The following is an 18,891-nucleotide window of genomic DNA, read 5'->3' on the forward strand; positions in this document are numbered from 1 at the left end:
TGTCCTGTGCTACATCGATAGGTACATCATGAGCTAGTTACTATAGCATATACGTGACTGGAGTGGATAGTTATAAAGTTTTTTACTCAGTTTAGATGATAAATCTAAACTTCGCATCTAAACCCAAACAGAATAACCTCATCGGAAGAGATGTGTTTTCATCTAATTATATTTTCCTTTTGTGTGATTCTTGTATTGTGTTATTATTTGTTGGACTGCAGTTGTATACATCTTTATTATACAAATATCAGAGCAAAATCTTATGTATTTGTATTATCTTAATAAAATGATAAGAGTTAATAAAACTCTGAGTGTTCAAATATATATACGACATGAGGATTCGGAGCAGGAAAGAAAAGAAGCGTGTGGAGTAACCAAAAGTACACTTCACCAACCAAGGCGCCTGATATGTAGAGACAGGTCCTACTCGTACACACGGCCACGGGGAAAAGATGTAATGCCGAGGCGGCCAACGTGAGGGAGCGTAGCTTTAATTTTGCCGTCGGTCGCGCCCCGCCGCGCGTGTGTCGCGTGGCGTAACGATGCTCGCATGCTCTGGACGGGGCCATGGCCATGGCCTGGCGGAGGGTGCCGGTCCGGCGGTCCCCCCTCTGCTCTGCTCTCGCTCATCGCCAGGCAAGGGAGGGAATTGTTTTTGCGCTTTCGCCTTGCTCCCCACACCTCACCTGGGATCTGCTCGTCGCTGGGGTGGCCAGGCCGAGCCGAGCCAAGCCAAGCCAGGCCAGGCCAGCCCAAAGGTGCTTGCGTCCACACTGATCACGGCGTAGTACTCCTAGCTTCTGCTTGCTTTCTGTCTCATTAGCTACCTAAGATCAATCCACATCAGCGCCTCGGGATTTGAGAGAATTCTGGCCCTGCCGCAGCAGCAGCATTCTGACGAGCAGCATGGCATGCCCTCCCTCCATGAAAACCTACCTAGCTGTTGCTGCAGTACCCCCTTCTTTTTTAGTGTGCTTTGGTTTGGACTATTACTCACTGTACGACCTGCAGGTTTTGTCCAACACGCTTAGACGGTGCGCGTCTAGTTCATCATCAGATGGGCCAGCAACTCTAGACAGATTGGAGGAAAACTGCAGGCGTGGTTGTACTAAATGATCTTTAAGTGTCACATCACCTCGTACTCACCAAAGAATGCACTGATTCATTCATGAAATTGGCACTTGGTTGTCGAGTAATGCACTATAGTGATATGATTACTGTGAGGTCGTGTGCGCCGAAAAATTGATTTTATTAGGAAATTGACAAAAACAAACTGATTTAGCATTATGATATAGATGACGTGTATGTGTTGCTAATATATTGTTTAGATATGTTTGTGATAGTATAATTGTTGATGTAAAGAATATAGGGGTCTCCAACGAGATGGCCCGTAACGGTTAGCTATGGGCAGTAATCACTTTCGATCTTTAATCAATGGCCCTCGCGCGACCACAACCAGGGCATTTATACGTTTTTTCGCGACCAGTCCTTACTGGTCGCAGGGCAGCTACTTATCTAGGCTAGTTAAATCTCATTTAATGCCGTCACTCACAGCGTTTTTCTTCCCGAAGCAGTCCACTCCGGCTGAGGCGGCAGGGTCGGCGCAAAGTTACTTTATCCCGTTCCACAGACATTAATTGTTGCATGATGGGCGCGCAGACGTGACAGGGGGCGCAGTAGGCACGTGCGGGAAGCCTGTGACAGGACAGGGCAGGCCGAGCGCTTCAGACGTAACAAACGAGGGTACAATCGATGGACGGGACGGCCGCCGCAGGGACCCAGGGCAGGCACAGCGAATATAGGCTTGTAATAATTGTTTATATCGTTTCTTAGGACATATATGTGTTTGCTGGTTGGGTCCACTTGTAAGACTTCTCCCTCTGAAATATAAATGGGATATCTTCTGTGAAAATGGGAGAATGAAGAAGAATACACAAGATGTAGGGCTATTACCTCACGAGGGACTGGACCTTAATAACCCTGGTGTTCTTGCGCAGCAAACACACGCATATTTCATAGGCACACCCGAAACGCCGATCACGCACCCACTGTCCAGCATTGTCGGTGACATAGGAACCAGGGGTCCCTGAGTCCCGAGGCCAGAATAGCAGAGTGCCACGTGGCGCCCTCCCGCGGGGGTTACCTCCCTGAGATACGAGAAGACCAAGTTCCGGGAGATGGTGCTCGGGGCCATGAACAGTGGTCCCCGAGTACTCGAGTTCCCCGATGACCCGAGAAGACCAAGTACCGGGAAGAGAGTGCTCGGGGCTGCGAACAGTGGCTCCCGAGCACCCAAGTCCCACGATGATAAGAAAAGCTAAGTACCGGAAAGATGGTGCTCGGGGCTGCGAACAGTGGCCCCCGAGCACCCAAGTCCTCTGAGGACCCAAGGGAAGTCAGTTCCAGGAGAGAGTGCTTGGGGCTGTGAACAATGGCCCCCGAGGACCCGAACAGTTAAACCCGGGAGAGAGTGCTCGGGGCCGTGAACAGTGTCCCCGAGCACTCGATTCCCCGAGGACCAAGAAAGGGCGTGTCCGAGAGACAGTGCTCGGGGCTATGAACAGTGGCCTCCGAGCACTCGGTTCCCCGAGGGCCTAAGAAGTCAATCGCCGGTGACCCCCACAAAGGCCCAGCGGTGAGGTGTTAGCTGGTGAGAGGCCCGATGCTGCATTTAAGAGGGCGCGTGGCCCGTCACTTCCAACTGCTCCCCCCACGCTTGTTGTTAGTCCCTGCCACGGCCTGGCAGCGAGGCGTGGGGACATTTAATGCACGGGTCCCATCGCACGTCATCCGGCACGCCTCAGGATAACGTCGTAGAGCTCGAGGCACCCCGCCTGCCGCCCTGGTGTGTCAGACCTGCTTTGACCGGGCGGGCACGCCGGGTTGCTCGGTGGCTACCCGGTGGGCCCTCCCCGCGGCGCCCGTTAAAAAATGGGATGAAGGCGAACAAGACCGGACGGAGGCGCGTTTTCAACCCTCCTTGTCACCTCGTGCAGTAGCCCATGATGGTTGCTTTCCATTTATGGCGCCTTGGAACCCGCGCCATCTTTTCTAGGCACGCTACCGTCCCGACGGGTATATAAGCTGGGCGGGCTCCCCGGAGAAAGCCAGTTCGACATTAGATTAGATCAAGCCGAAGAACACAAGACTGAAGATTAGATCAGCTGAAGAACAAGGAGCACGAAGCTCTAGACTAGACAAACATTCTTGTAACCCAGCAGATCCTCAGAGAAATATTCTCACAGCATTTATAGCATATACACAGGAGTAGGGTGTTACGCTCAGTGCGGTCCAAATCTGTCTAAAAATCCTCAGAGCATTTACTACTTCCTGCATCCGATCATTCCACCTCCACCTGCATCTCATTACTCCCATTTATTTCACCCGCAAAGCGGATTCAGAATCATCTCCCCGGCCGAATCTCAAAGGGGGTCCCTCCGGATCCCCGCTTGAGGAGTTCACCCTCCGACAAGTATACCCCGAAATCATTGTCAGGGATTTACCCTCGATATTTGGTGCGCCAAGTAGGGGAGCGCATTTTCAAGTTTTAGTAAGTGTCGTTAATTTCTTATGGGCTATCCATGTTCGAATCTCCAACGACCGACGAGTCCCGCTCGAAGGATCTGAGTCGCTGCGAGGTGTTCTTCATGGGATACGACCCACACAAACAAGATATGTTACAGAGTCAGCACATTGGACCGGGATCCGAAGGCCTCGGGGTTCAACAAATAGCCTACTCGCTCATGATTGATGGGATAAGATCCAAAATTGACCGCTCGCACGCTGCTAGTGGGGTGGTGCCCAAGGATTAACGACCATAATGCCACAAGCCCTAACTCGAGTTGAGCGCTGGTCGCCACCGAAAGGCTTACCGGGCTAAAGGTCATCCTTAGTGCCAGGACCTAGCTTGCAAGCGGGTCGACGTGATACTCCCTAGGCATTACGAGCACTCTGAGGCTACTCGCTGCTCAAGCACAGAAAAAATCTACATAAAGACAAATATCCTTCATTACAAAGCGACCACTTGAATGTGACACAGGATTGGCCCTAGACGACATCGAGACAAATACTCCTAGGACCCAAAAATACCCCTAAGTGGGTTGAAGCGGATAGTCCAAAGGTAGGAGCGAACACTACAAAAATGAATCGGCACAGGCGTCGAGCTCCTCTGAGGTCATCTGAGTGCCTTCAAAACTAGCACTAACTACTGGCAAGAGGTCCAGGTCGGGGAAGCGGGCGCGGACGCAGGCAGGGGCAAGGCAGGCACTGAAGATCCCCACCTCAAAAAGGTGGTCGCCGACGGCCTCGTGAATCCTTTGCTCGAGGCCTCCTGCCTCCTCGGAGGCTGCCAGAAACCACTCAATATGATCGGTCACGGTGTTCCCAGGTATAAGGCGAACCTGAATATCGGCGGATCGGAGCAGGGAGTCAGAGGGGGTAAAGGCCCGGCTAAGATGGTCGTAGAATCTCACTCGCTGCTCGTCTCTCTCCTTGCTCAGTTGCTCTAGGTCTTTCTGCACCGCAGATAGATCCTCCCGACAACGGCAAAGGCGGTCGCAGAAGTTCTCTCTTTGCAGGACGCATTCTCGGGTCACCCACTCTAGTTCCCTTCGCACCACGAGTAGCTCCTCCAGGCAGGCTGGTCAAGAAATAGGTCGTAAGCCACACAGGAGTCGGCTGGTCGAGCCTTGCATGGGTAACCTGGGACCAACACATGGCTCAAGTGGTCGGAATAACACACCTTGACGGTCGTTCAGCGTAATCGCTCGCTCGGCCACAAGCCCTGGCTCATGTTCGGCCACCACCCCCAAAATACGCCGGTGGATCCTTGGGAGGATGGATCAGGGGCTCAGTAAGAGCTCGAGGGCTGGTCGGCATAGGTGGGGCTCAGTACGGATGGATGGTTCGGACACTCCAGGAACTCTACAACCACAACAACACAAACTAGTCAGGGAACAAAAATGAGAGGCTTCATTTGAATATATTATAAGACAAAAGTTATAATCAAGTTTTTACTCCTCGGTGGCCTCCACCTGGAAGACAGAAGTCATGTGGTCCACCGCTCCTTGACACTCTCGCTGCAGCCTCTCCTCAGCTTCGGGCCCGGCAACCACAACCCCCTCCCGGATAAGGTCCAGGTTGAAATGGGGGTCGTGACTATGGTAGCACCAAAAAATATACTCCGCAGTTGACCTCACCGCCTACGCCACATCCTCAGCACCCCTCATCGCCAGGGTGGCTGGAAGCTCAGAAAATTTGTCTGCCAGGACCTTGATGGCGTAGGCCTAGGACTCGGTGGTGCGGTTGTCCTTCGGCTCAGTGGTTCCCAGCTCGAGGCTCCCAGGGGATCTACCAGCGCTTTGAAGGCGTCCTGGAGAATGCGGAGGGCGATGCGTTCGTCCTCCTTGAGCTGGGAGTGCTCAGCGAAAAGCGTGGAGTATTCAACGGAAAGCACGGCCTTCTCGCGCTGGAGCTCACCACACCTTTGTTGCAGTAGGCGCTCGGCCTCCCTTTCTTGGGCCAACTGATATTTTAGCTCGACAAACCTACTAGCCACCGCTTCCTTCTCTTCGACCAACCTATGAATAGATGCAGGAAGGTGGCTGACCAGAGCAAGTAGGTCGGGGGCCACCACGGACTCCTTGACCGGCGCCATGGGAACCAGAATCGCCACCGATGCCCCAGAGGGCAAAGCTAGGGCTGGCGGAGGAGCTGGGATGTCCGGCGGGGGCGCCGTCTAAGGGGTCGCGACGGGAGCCGCGGGGGCTACCACGGGATTACGACAAACAACAAAGTTATTGGATTAGGAAGGAACATAAATCCAAATCATCTATACTTACCCAAAAGAAACTTATTGCGGCGGCGGGGAGCTAAGCACAACTTTGGTGCTCAAAAAATAATCAGACCGACCGGTCGGGGAAGACAGCCCCGCTAGGGGTCCCCCAGTGCTCGAGGTGCCACGAGCACGTTTGGATGCCTCCGTGGTGGATGAGTCCTCCATCAGCCTTTTCTACGCAGACCCTTGGTCCACAACAGTCTAGTCGCATGGTCTCTGGTCGGAACTAGCGAGGTCGGGGCAGGCCTGACCTGTTCGGTCTTGGTCGCGGGGCGCCGGGTCTTGGCGGGTTGGGTCGGGACACTACGGGTCGGCCCCTGCTGACCGGCACCGCTCACGGTACTGCTGCCCGCAATCGCCACCTCACCCCGAGTAGACGGGTCGCTTCCATGACCCAACGGGTTGAAGTCGCGACCAGGTCGATGGGCGTCTGGGGCAGCGATAGGCAATGGCGAGGGCTGACAGCCCTCACGTTCAATCTCCCGGAGGGCCTCCTCCAGCCTTGTCGACTATCGGCCGCAGGACATCTACCTCGTGGAGATGCTGGAAATGATTCGAGCCATGAGACCATGACCTAGGAAAAGGCTCGAGCAGGAAATTTAGAAAAATTTCTAAACATACTAGTCTCATCCGAGCCCTCTTCGGCAGGGGGAGCTCATACAGGGGGACACATGGAGGACCACCCTTCCTAGCAGTCGTCGCCATCAACGACCTCACCCGTAGGTCGATGACCTTGTCGGGAAGATCTAATCAAAGAAAATAAGACACCGCTCGACCAACAGACAATGATAGAAGGATAACTGTGATATTACCTATGGAGCTCTCCTGGGTGTCATCATCACTCCCGGTATACAAATATGCTGGGTGGGCTCTCCGCCGCAGGGGACACAACCGGCGCTTGATGAAGTCGCGGACGACGTCCGACCCTGACAGGCCGGCTTCTGCAAGCGTCTTGACCCGACCGGCAAGGAGCAACAGTTCATCGATCGGCTTGGGGAGCTCCCCCAACTCTCCGCAAGACGTGCCGGCACCTCTGGCACGTGGAGGTTGTTCAGGGAGTCGCCGGTCGCGAGGTAGAACCTTTCGTCCCTCCAGCCCGACCACGAGGATTTGCGGTTCATCTCCAGATAAGAGCTCACGACACTGTGACAGAGACGAAAGCCGCAGCTCCTGGTGATCGGCTTAGGCTACGCCCGGATCGTGTAGAAAAATCGGAAGAGATCAAGACATGGCTTGATTCCTATGAAGTTTTCACACATGTGAGTAAAGATGCTCAACATGATGATGGAGTTGGGGTTAAGGTGAAGGTGGTAGATGTCGTAGAAGGAGAGGATAGTGAGGAAGAACTCAAAGAAAGAGGGGACGAGACCTGCCAGAAAGAACAAGGCGAAGATCACCATCTCCCCCTAGCGGGGAGCAAGGACATCCCCCCAGGGCGATATCCCGAAGACAGGCGGTGTGAAAGCAGGTGATTCTCGTACATCTGCTTTAGCTTCGCGGCGGTGCACTTTGACTTGGGGAAGTCAGGCTCCTTTCCTCTACGCAGTGCCATGGGAGCTCAACGGTGGTTTTCGCAGGAAAGACAGGGTGTGGTTAGAGGCGATGTGTTTTGGCGCAGAAGCTTAGAGTGCGAAGGGGTTTTCGGGGTTTGCCTTCCGATTTATAAGATCGGAAACCGACGGCTGTCAAAGTCCCCCCCCCCTACGATCTCTCTCTCTCTCTCTCTGACGGTTAACCTCCCTCCGGGATGCAGTTTCCCAAGCCAGACATGATGGTGGATATCTCCGACCACTCCCTGGGCAAAGCTCCTGCCCACCCAGGGCCCGAGTGGTACGACTAGGCCTGACCTCAACATAATGAAAAACAGGTCAGATCATCACATCTGCGAGGGAGTTTGGGGGCTACTGTTGATGTAAAGAATATAGGGGTCCCCACCGGGATGGCTCCTAACAGTCAGCTATGGGTAGTACACACTTTCAATCTTTGACCCATGGCCCCTGTGTGACCAGTCGACGCCAACGCGACCACGATCAGGGCCTCCATGACTGGTCGTGGGGCAGGTACTCGTCTAGGTCGGTCAAATCTCATTTAATGCCACCACTCACACCGTTTTTCTTCTCGAGGCAGTCCACTCCGGTTGAGGTGGCAGGGTCGGCGCAGAGTTACCTTATCCCATCCCGTAGACCTTAATTGTTACGGGACGGGCGCGCAGATGTGACAGGGGATGCAGCAGGCGCGTGTGGGAAGCCTGCGACAGGACAAGGCAGTCCAAGCGCTTCGGGTGCGACAAACGAGGGTGCGATTGATGGACGAGACGACCGCCGTAGGAACCCAAGGCAAGCACATCGAATGTAGGCTTGTAATGATTGCTTATATCGTTTCTTAGGATAGGTATGGATCTGCTGGTTGGGCCCACCCGTAAGACCTCTCCCTAGAATATAAAGGGAATATCTTCTGTGAAAAGGAGAGGATGAAGAAGAATATATAGGATGTAGGGCTATTACCTCACGAGGAGCCTGAACCTGGATAATCCTGATGTTCTTGAGCAACAAATACACATACATTTCATAGGCACACTCGGAACACCGATTACACACTTACTGTAAGTTTTTGACAAATGTATAACAAATAGGTTTTTGACAAATTTATATCGAACAACTTTTCTAACAAATTTATTATCAATAAAATTTTTAAGCAAACTTTTATCAATAATTTTTCTAACAAAACTTATATCAGTTTAAAAAGAAAAATTGAAAAAAAAACTCACTTTCTCTGCTCACCCACCTGCACGAAGCGTGCAGTGAGCATGCGAAGTCAAAACTCATATAGATGGGGTCTATCAGGGGACAGGTGGAAGTGGATGTTTTTATAAATTATTTTTATGATACGATATTAGTCCCGAACTGACTATAAGATTAAATTGAATTTTTTTATTAAGTGAATCAAAATTTGAATTTACCTTTCACAATTATTCATCTCCCTAATTACATATTTTGTGTATATATATGTGCCTGCTTGATCGTCTCTCTGCCTTTTTTCTGAACTGCAGTGGTCATGGATCTTACAGGTTCAACATTCTTGCAACCTAAGTATAAGTAGTACAGTGCTTCTGTAATTGACCGATGCTGCTCCAGTTAGATAGAAGTATAGACCAGATGTTAAACTGCTTGTATTGTCTTTCCCTTGAAAATCTGGGGCCATGTGTGAGGTGTCGTCTGTTGAGCGGTCCAGTTAGATAGAAGTGTAGACCAGATGTTAAACTGCTTGTATTGTCTTTCCCCTGAGAATGGAGAAAATTACCACGACGCTAGTGCTGTTAAAAAGGAATCTACTCCAGTATTCAAGCAGATCAGCAGAGCAGTGTACCTGCACACTCCTCCAGAACGTGACCAAAGCTTTAATTTTGCCCAGGTTCTTGGTGCCATGCAGCGTCGTCGGAGCGGATTCGCATGCAAGGAATCCATCGACGGGTCCCATCCATCCATGCCGAACTGAGCTTGTTCCCGTGAAGACCAAGCGCTGAGCAACGCGTCAATCAGCAGCGTTGTGTGCCTGATGCATGCCACTGCCGCGCGCGGAGCGGAGTCTGCTTGGGGCAGGGCCGTAGCTAGGATGGTAATTTATTTTGGTTGTTTATTTATAGGTAAATGTAATAAGATATATGTAGCATTGGTATGTACGGATATATTTATAGTTAGAAAATACTATCAATAGCTAGACGGATATAGATATGGATAAGACATATTTATATCTACGAAACTGTATATATCTATGACAAGTGGACCATTCCTGCGCTTCTACTCGTGTCATGCCGTCCCGCACTTGTCCCTGCGCCTCTCCTCGCATCTCACCTTATGTTGCGTCGCTCCATCTCAACCTGCTCCGTAGTATGGCCCCTTCACATGGCCCTGCCCTAGCTAGTCCCGTCGCCTCATGCCAACCCATCGTGTCATCTTGCCCCGCCTCAGCTAGCCTGCCACCCTATCGCACCGCCACCTCGCACCAACCTATCGCCCCGTCCCTGCTCGCCTCATGGCCCCTCGCGCAGCCACCCCACCACGTCGCCCTACCTCGACAGCCCCGCCGCCCCGCAGCGCCACCCTTGCCTGTCGCGTCAGCCTGTTGCATCGTGTAGCCTCGCCATACATCCTACGGGTAAACAGATTTACCTACCGGCGATGGATTTAGGGTTAGGTCTTGCCCACAAGCATTCACAGATATACCGCCATCCCTAAATCCGGCGGCACAGGCAAGGCAGCACTTCGCCTGCCACGTCTGGTTGAGCTGCAGGTTTCGCCGCACTCGCACGCAAAGCCGGTACGGCCACTGCTATACCTGCCGGCCGTCAACGGCTCCAGTAACTCTTGGTGAGACGAGTCAGCGTTGACTGTTGACACGAAGCTCCATTCTGGCGGGACCAGTAGCTTGTGAGGCTCTGCCTGTATCTGTGTAAACAAAACAAGAGATGGAAGGGAGGGGAGACATAAAGCTTAGCCAAATACTAATCAATGGAGTTAAGAAATGAAGGAGATGGCATGGCGGCTCCCTGTCTTCCGTGCAATCTGGTCGCTCGGCACGGCAGGGACCCCAACTGTCGCCACGAACTGCATCATGTAGAGGCCCGCGCCTTGGCTTGGCTTGGCTGCACCTGCACCTGCTCCTGCACGTCCTCACTCCGGTCCATCTCTCTTGCTTTGCTCCTACGCGATATGAAACCCCGGCAGGCAGTGAACCTTACGTGTGCATACATTGAATAACTTTTTTTTAGAGAGAAAGAGAGACAGAGAGACTTGACACTAATAACTTGCTTTGTTCCTTTTTATTTAAAAAGGATATCAAGAGAGACTTGTAGGGCAGTCAACAATGCCGTGCATCAAGCAAAAGCATATCATCAAAATGCCATCTTTTTTAATACTATTCTCTGACACTGAATCACTTTATGCAGCTTTGTAGGTATGCGATGTGACCATGGCGCTTTTGGAGGTTTCTTGTTTCGTGGCTAGGCTCACATAAAAACAGCTACAGCTACTGTATGTGCTCCTCTTGCAATGCGGCGATCTGTACCCGTGAGCCCCGGTTAAGTGCAAGCTGGAACCGTTATCAGCTCGCCAAAACCTCTTTAGTACTAGTAACAATGCAAATGCAATGTTGACCAAGTTGGGACATGATGTACCTCGGTTTCTGTCAGTATTTTATCGTCGAGATTCGTACTTAGGACCTGTTTGGATGCTAAGAATCAGTTCCGATTCTTGACCGATCCTAGAGATTCACTTCAAAAAGACGCACGGCGAAACTTTTCTGGATGGAAACGGGGTGAAGTGTTTCCAAAAAATGAATTGGGGTGTCAAACAGCCTCGGCCAGTTTCACATGCGAATCGGTTCCTTGTTCTCGAAGTGCCCCGTACATACTGTGCTTCACATGTGGTTCCTACTCTGTTGCGCCCGTCACTCGTGTCATCGCCGCCTTCGCCTGCTGGCCACCGCCGCCACCCCGGCATGAGCAAGACCCAGGGTAGCTGTCCTCTCCACACGGGCATCAACGTCCGATATAGGGTTCAAATCGAAGTATATAGATGCAAATCAACTTGGGAAACTACTACAGGTTCAAATCGAGTAAGAAATAGAAGTGAGGGAGCACGAGGAGTCTGTTTGACGGCCATCGGTGGTAAAATCAGCCACTCCGGTGGCAGATTTAGGAGGTGGAGGTGTACTGTAAGGAAAGGAGAGAATCGGGAAAGAAATCTGTGAGTGAGGAAGGGTGGCCGTGGGAGGGAGAGAAAGAACAATTGGATTTTTTTTTATTTTTCTATGGGTCCGCCATTGCATGTGAGTTGTTAATCAAACAGGTGATAAATAACTAATAAACACTCAAATCACCCTTGGAATAATACAAAAAATTGAAATATATATTTATGGTAGAATTATTTTGTTAATATTCATTTTCGATGTTGTTATTGCAAACAAAATAGTAAATAAGGACTAGGGTAAAATAGTCAATTGTACTATCAACTAATTAAATGGTTTCTAGAGGTGATTCTAATCCACTAGAAAAATATTTTTAGAGAGAATCTAAAACTAAAATATTTTAAAAAAAATCTAAATCCCTACCAAACACACCTTTAAATACAAAGTCATCTTCCTCCTCCTCCACTTCTCAGTCAGAAACGATGGATGCTCTCTCCTGCAATTTGACGTAAAAGTCTCTCGTGAGTCCAACTCAAGGGAGAAGAATATTCATTCCATCATTGTGCTTGTGTTGGCTCACGATTATCAACAAGGTAATCAAGTGCTTGGCCATCTTGAGTGTTTGACTGTTACGCGAGTAATTGTGCTAGCTGAAAATTTTAATCCGGATCGGCACGACTATGCTATGATTTGCTTTGGCTGAAGAGCAGGTTAATTTGGCCAAAACAAGCCGCATTCGTACAAGACAAACAACCTGACCATCACATCCAATCAATCGCAGTCGAAGACGCCATCGCATGCACTGAACAACTTTGGCTGCAATCTCGACGCGCGAAATCCCACGCAAGTGGCTACCAATTCTATTCCGAGCTAGCCATGGCAATGCAAATGATGAGCACAGTAGGTTTTTGCTCGTAGCCTCCCCTATTTTACATCAACTTTTGGCACAAATGCATAGAATAGAAGCCAACAGTCCAGCTGATGCATATCCTACGCCCAAATTGCACCTACGTACATCGAGCCGTACGCAAAAAAGTTGCGAAACGGCTCACGTACGTAATGTTTCAAGTACGTTTGGAGTAGTTTAGACTTCAACACGGTAGCAGCAAGTACGTGTCGCCCGAACAGGTCGGAGGCCAAAACGCTTCATGAAAATACGTCCAAATGGCCGGATTTGTTTACCTTGATTGGCAGGACCGAGGTGGCAACACTGTGACCTCTGTGACAACCTCAAATTGGAAAAAGGCAAACAGGTTTGGTTGAACCTGGCCATTTGGTCCAGTAGCGCTCCAATAGCCCAACAGGCCCAACCCAATTATGTTCCAGGCGCCCTTTGCTGCAGGCTTCTTCTTCTTCTTGGGACATCAAATGTCAGGGTTGCAATTCCTCTTCTTCTTCTTCTTCACAACGAAGAATCACACATCCAAGCAAACCATCTCTGAATCTTATCGACAAAGAGCATTCCTCTGTCATGATCTAAATGACAGATAATGCATTTCATGCAGTGTCATGATCTTATTGACAAAGAGCATTCCGGCGGCCCGGCACATGTCACCCATCCCATTTCATCAGCCGCCGCCTAGATCCGAGCCATGGGAGAAGAGAGGAGGAATTGGGAGGGGAATGGGGAGGCAACAGAGAGATGAGGAGCAGTGGCGGCGTGGAGAGAGATGAGGAGCAGTGGCGGCGTGGAAGAAAGGGGTCAGAGGAGTTAGGGCAACAGAGGTAAAGTTGGGTCGGAGGAGTAAGGGGGCAGCAAATGACGGCCCATTTCAACATTTATTCTTTTCTTTTTTCTTTTTTCTTTTTAGCCTTCATGAATCTAGTGGATTAAATCAAAACTATGAATCAACAATTTTATTTCCCCTTCCAGTGTATTAAAGAAGAGGTAATCTCTATATCACACATATCTTTTATGTATATACTTAGGTTTAAAACATAGTCCCCGAATTTAGCCAAGTCACTTCATATTCAGACATATTTTGCACATTTTAAGATGGTCACTAGGAATAGGAAAGTTTACTAACCCAAGAATGTTTTATAAAGAATACTAAATTAGCTAATAAATTTAAGTAACTTCAGATTTAGCATACATACATCACACACAATTGCATGACTTCTTCAAAGCATCGTAGACACCTTGAAGAGTCGAATCTTGTACTAATATAATCTTTTCCCTTGATTTAGAACCAGAGCCAATGGATACTTCTCTTTTATTCACCCCAAGTATCTGCAAGTTTAATGGAGATTCTCAGAATTAAGATAGGACAGCGGCAGAGAAAGAAAACTCCGGATGGTCAAGACATTGACAGCATCCGTTTTAATTATCATATTTCATAAACGTATCGTTATTCTAGATGAAAGCTTAATAGGACCGAAGAGAATAGTCTAACCCATTGCATTTTTTCTTGATCTTTTCATCGATGGATTGGATCTTCGTATTAACCTCATATTCTCAATCAAGTAGGTTGTGCCCAAGGATACTGTTTCCATGTTTTATCCATGACTTTAACCCCTTGAATTGCAGTTTGAAAGTGAAATGAATAAGACCAAAGCTACTTGATCAGGCTTGTTCACGTCCAAAGCAACATCAATTTTAGTGTTCTGAAGTATGACCTTGAAGTCCCATCTGACAAGCTTGAGAGAGTTCACACAATGAGGCATTTAAAAGCTGTATTGAGGTCTTTTAGTACTGTTGCACTTACCATATCTATTACAGTACAAAAGAAATAAATATGTTAATTTAAAGTAAACCGAAGACTAACTCCTCTAAAGGCTACTTTACTGTACTTCATGCAGAATGGCAAACTCAAGATAAAGGAGCGAAGCCTAAGTCAAACTAACCCTTTGGTTAGCCAAAATTTGCTTTCAGAGCAAGCTTAAGGTCAAAATAAATTCATCATCCCATTGATGCCTGTAAAGGAAACTGGGTATTCTTTGTGCTCCAAAACCAAGCGCACTTGAATTCTTTATCCATGCAAACCTAATACAACCTCAGGTACCAAATTGACTAATCAATACGGCCTTTCTCCTGGTGGATAGCAATCAAACCTGGCAGGTGCAGTAGTGCAGGCACGCAAGGAAACTAAAAGCTATATCCCCAAAGCAATAAGATCAAAATGGTATCGGTACTATCAGATTTACAGTGAGTTTGAAGGAAACGCTCTTTCAAAATTCAATTATTTGACACATACTCGAGTTGAACAAGGCATCGTTAAGGCTCTCAACTCATCAGTTGTACTACGGAGCAACATCAGCAAATCGTATGTCCCAACATCGCATTTCTTCCAAACGAGGCAACTGGAGATTATTACCACAACCAATTTCAACCCATAACATGGAAGATGGAGCTACCAATGGTTAAGTCAACCCGTGTTGAACTCTAATGTTTTGCAACTGCAAGGAGTTACTCACCGAGCTGATGAAGTCGACAAGCGCGGCGTTGGCCTCGCCATCCCTCGCCGGCGCGTCGATTTACAAGCCGACCGCCTCCTCTCCGATCTCTGGGAAATCCACGCACGCATCGGCGTTAGCTTTTGATTAGGGAGAGCGGTGACAACTGAGAGGGATAGCGGGGCAAGACCGACCTGTGATGGTGGCGACCTTGGAGCCAGGCTTGGCGTGGATCGAGATGGCAACGGTGGACGGCGGCACAAGGCTGAGGCAGCCCGGGAACCCTCCGCCACCGCGGCGGCGCCTCCCCCTCGGCCTTGCTTCGCTTCCCCGGAGCCATCTGGTTCGTCCACGAGGCCTGTTCGACAATGCGAGTGGGCCCACCTGCAGCCACAGATTAATTTCCGGCCCCACCACTAGTATGCCAATGTGATTTGGTGAGCCCAAAAATACAGCTAAGCGCGCAAGCGGCAACAATGGCGGCTCTGCAAGCTACGCCGCTCAAAACCCTAGCCTTCTCTCACCGGCGCGCGCCCGCGCGGCCGCGCCCGATGGCGGCGTCTTTCCTGTGCTCCGACGCGGCGAGGAGCTACAACATCACGCTCCTCCCTGGAGACGGTATCGGCCCGGAGGTGGTCGCCGTCGCCAAGGACGTCCTATCCCTCGCCGGCTCCCTCGAAGGCAAGCTCTAATTTGTCACCGTGCAATGCGTTAGCTTCAAACTCATCCGTACTACGAGGATGATGAGCCCTCGTTTGTTTCCTTCTGCCGCAGGCGTCGAGCTCCGGTTCCAGGAGAAGCTGGTGGGTGGCTCGGCGCTGGATGCGACCGGCGTGCCGCTCCCCGACGAGACGCTCGCGGCAGCGAGGGATTCAGACGCCGTCCTTCTCGGCGCCATAGGAGGGTTGTTATTTGAGTAGTTGCGCTCGCAATAGTTACTAACAGCAGCGAAATGCATTCGCTTTGTTCAGAACTCATGACGCGCACCTGTGTTCTGAATAGTTGGGATGTGATGTTGTCATTGTAGGTACAAGTGGGATAAAAATGAGAAGCATCTCAAGCCTGAGACCGGGTTGCTCCAGCTCCGTGCCGGGCTCGGGGTGTTTGCCAATCTGCGACCAGCTGCAGTGTTGCCGCAGGTATACCCATGTCTTGTCCTAGTTTCAGTACAATTCATGATCATTAGTTGTTTAACTGTTCTGCAATTCCCAGCTAGATAGTTACTTGTAAATATACAAACCGAGCAATGGTAACATATCTAGTCAGTTATCTGTTATAAACATCAAATATACAAGAAAATGCAGGCATGAAAGCAAGACTTGGGGTGAATATTTTGGACTTAATTGTTTCAGAGTTGTAATTACGCAAGTACGGGCGATGAAGTGTTAACCGAATAGACTGTTATTTTGCTAATGTTACTCGGTTGTTCTTTTTATAGTTGCTCTTTTCTTTGACCTAACGAATTTTGTAGTTAGTAGATGCATCTACTCTGAAGAAAGAGATAGCTGAAGGTGTTGACATCATGGTTGTCAGAGAGCTTACTGGAGGTACTATTGACTGAATTGTGATAAAACATGGACCATGGTTTTAATCTCGTTTCCAATTTAATATTTGATTGTTTATTCTGATGAAACTTGTGTGTGCAAAGAGTAATTTGTAATTTCCCGTGGCAGGAATATACTTCGGCAAACCTAGAGGTTTTGGAACAAATGACAAGGGTGAGGATACTGGCTTCAATACAGAAGTTTATTCAGCTTCTGAGGTGACCCCACCCTCCATTAGATATTCCACTGTCTCCCTCCCCTGAAAAATTATTTCTTTAATAGTGCCATCCCCTTTGGCATCCAAGATGCAATCAGAACTAATTGGAGATGACAGGATGTGATTTCTGGGTGTATATCTATAATCGTATCCAGAACTTTTTATTTGATTTTTTATTGAAGAATGCATTCATCTGTAACACTTTTGATCCTTGGTGATGATGAATTTATGTGGTTCATCCCCAGATTGATCGTATTACACGTGTTGCATTTGAGGTTGCTCGCAAGAGAAGAGGCAAATTGTGCTCGGTTGACAAAGCAAATGTGCTTGAGGTACTTAATTATACTCATCCCAAATGTATTTCAAAATTTGTTCCGAAGTAATATTTTGTGTGAAACGTTACTTGATCCTTTCCATTTGGTTACAAAATATAGAAGGAGCTGAAGTTTCTATCTACAGAATTTATTTTCAGTTATCATTATGCATCATCTTTTTAGCAATTTGCTTACACTAGAAAACCTCTTGAAAGGTTAAAGCATGCATGGTTTTGGATCCTTTTTTCTTGCACATAATTAATGCAGCCCTTTTGCTCCAATACTATTGTAGGCATCCATGCTTTGGAGAAAAAGGGTGACCGCACTAGCTTCTGAATTCCCTGACATTGAGCTCTCACACATGTATGTTGATAATGCCGCAATGCAGCTTATTAGGAATCCTAAGCAGGTTTGTTTCCTTTTTTCTAATGTAATTCATTGCATCCTGGATTAGCGTTAATAGGATGTGTTGACCTCCTAAATTCCCTGTACTGCCGCAGTTTGACACAATTGTCACAAACAACATTTTCGGCGACATATTATCTGATGAAGCATCAATGATTACGGGAAGCATTGGAATGCTCCCATCTGCCAGTGTTGGTGAATCGGTAATAGATTCCCTCCAATGTTCTCAAGTCCTCTGGATTGTTTATAGATGCTATTATATTCTGCTGAAAATAGAGAAGTACAACTGAGGAGGTCATTCTGTTTCTATGCAGGGACCTGGTCTTTTTGAACCTATTCATGGCTCTGCCCCTGATATTGCTGGGCAGGTTGAGATGACTTCTATTTCTAACCAATTCTTTGACACTAGTTTGGCTTTAAATATGCAGCTTTGTTTGAAATTTGCTTCCTTGTGTTATTTGTTGAGTGCAGGACAAAGCAAATCCATTAGCTACGATTCTTAGTGCCGCTATGCTGTTGCGTTATGGCCTTGGAGAAGAAAATGCCGCAAAGAGAATTGAAGCAGCAGTTACAGAAACACTGAACAATGGGTTTCGAACTGGGGACATATATTCTCCTGTAATGGTAAGATAAACTTGTTATGCAGCCATTATCGATGAATTCTATGCTTGCATTTGTGATTTGCTAAATTATTTTGAAAGAAAATATAATGCTTACCTTTTCAACCAACAAAAAAAGCTAAACCTTGTTAACTTCATATTGTATATGTTTAATTTAAAGTACTTGGAGCTCACCTAGATATCACCTTTTGGTACGATGAACCAATGTAAGGAGTGAGGTAGGCCTATGCCATGTTAGATAAATTGTGCTGGTACGAACATTCAACGGTGTATAGGATTTTGTTCTGAGGCTCTGGTTCATATTGCTTCAAACATATTAACTCTTCCAAGTTATGGAAGGAAGTGATAGCAAGTTTGCTAAGGCATCCATTGTGTCTGCATTTTGGTTCACCTCTTTTCGGAAACTTATGTTCTCTATTTGCAGACATTGGTTGGATGCAAGCGGATGGGTGAGGAAGTCTTGAAGACAGTGGAGTCGCAGAAGTCGGTGGCTGCTGGAAACTGATACACATTTTTACTTGAGCTATGACCCTGCGAAATGAGATGATCGAAAGATTTTTAGAATTTGAGCCTGCCGAAAGAGCGTATTGCCTCTGGATTGTTGATTTCATTGCCTGCCTATTTACGGAAACTCTAGCTGCTGAATTGATAGGGCAAGCTCTTTTCCTTTTTGTTTTTTTGTTGGACTTCCTGTCACTTTATTTTGTCCATGACATATGGTGTATCTATTGATTCTTTTCACCCAATAAAAGGTGATAGACCCCTTAATGCCCTCTGAATAAGAGGTTGGGCTTGTGGCACATAATTTCGTTGTGGCTACGTATTTTCAGTTTCTATGGGATCATTGCCCAATTACCAACATCAGATTTTGCTGAAG

At 48.3% G+C, this 18,891-nt stretch overlaps 2 protein-coding genes across 2 annotated transcripts; one reads left to right on the forward strand and one right to left on the reverse strand.

The window, feature by feature from the left end:
* Positions 1-13,518: 13,518 nt before the first annotated feature.
* Positions 13,519-15,314, reverse strand: LOC133888133 (uncharacterized). The gene is given in 4 exon segments (XM_062328272.1): positions 13,519-13,751; positions 14,936-15,024; positions 15,109-15,209; positions 15,211-15,314. Coding segments are annotated over 4 exon segments (366 nt in total). The 5' UTR covers positions 15,255-15,314; the 3' UTR covers positions 13,519-13,619.
* LOC133888131 (3-isopropylmalate dehydrogenase, chloroplastic-like) lies at positions 15,095-18,819 on the forward strand. The gene is made up of 11 exons (XM_062328269.1): positions 15,095-15,595; positions 15,689-15,818; positions 15,942-16,053; positions 16,386-16,461; positions 16,588-16,676; positions 16,921-17,007; positions 17,282-17,398; positions 17,490-17,597; positions 17,709-17,762; positions 17,866-18,018; positions 18,439-18,819. Exons 1-11 carry the CDS (start codon positions 15,391-15,393, stop codon positions 18,517-18,519), a joined length of 1,212 nt encoding a protein of 403 aa, XP_062184253.1. The 5' UTR covers positions 15,095-15,390; the 3' UTR covers positions 18,520-18,819.
* Positions 18,820-18,891: the final 72 nt, after the last annotated feature.

The sequence above is a fragment of the Phragmites australis genome, chromosome 13 (genome assembly GCF_958298935.1).
Source record: "Phragmites australis chromosome 13, lpPhrAust1.1, whole genome shotgun sequence".
NCBI lineage: Eukaryota > Viridiplantae > Streptophyta > Magnoliopsida > Poales > Poaceae > Phragmites > Phragmites australis.

Bases quoted from the DNA above. Each gene is read 5' to 3' on its own strand.
- LOC133888131 (XM_062328269.1), top strand. From the start codon at position 15,391: ATGGCGGCTCTGCAAGCTACGCCGCTCAAAACCCTAGCCTTCTCTCAC. The intron at 16,054-16,385 runs GTATACCCATGT...CGAATTTTGTAG, and splicing joins CAGCTGCAGTGTTGCCGCAG to TTAGTAGATGCATCTACTCT. The intron at 16,462-16,587 runs GTACTATTGACT...TTCCCGTGGCAG, and splicing joins TGTCAGAGAGCTTACTGGAG to GAATATACTTCGGCAAACCT.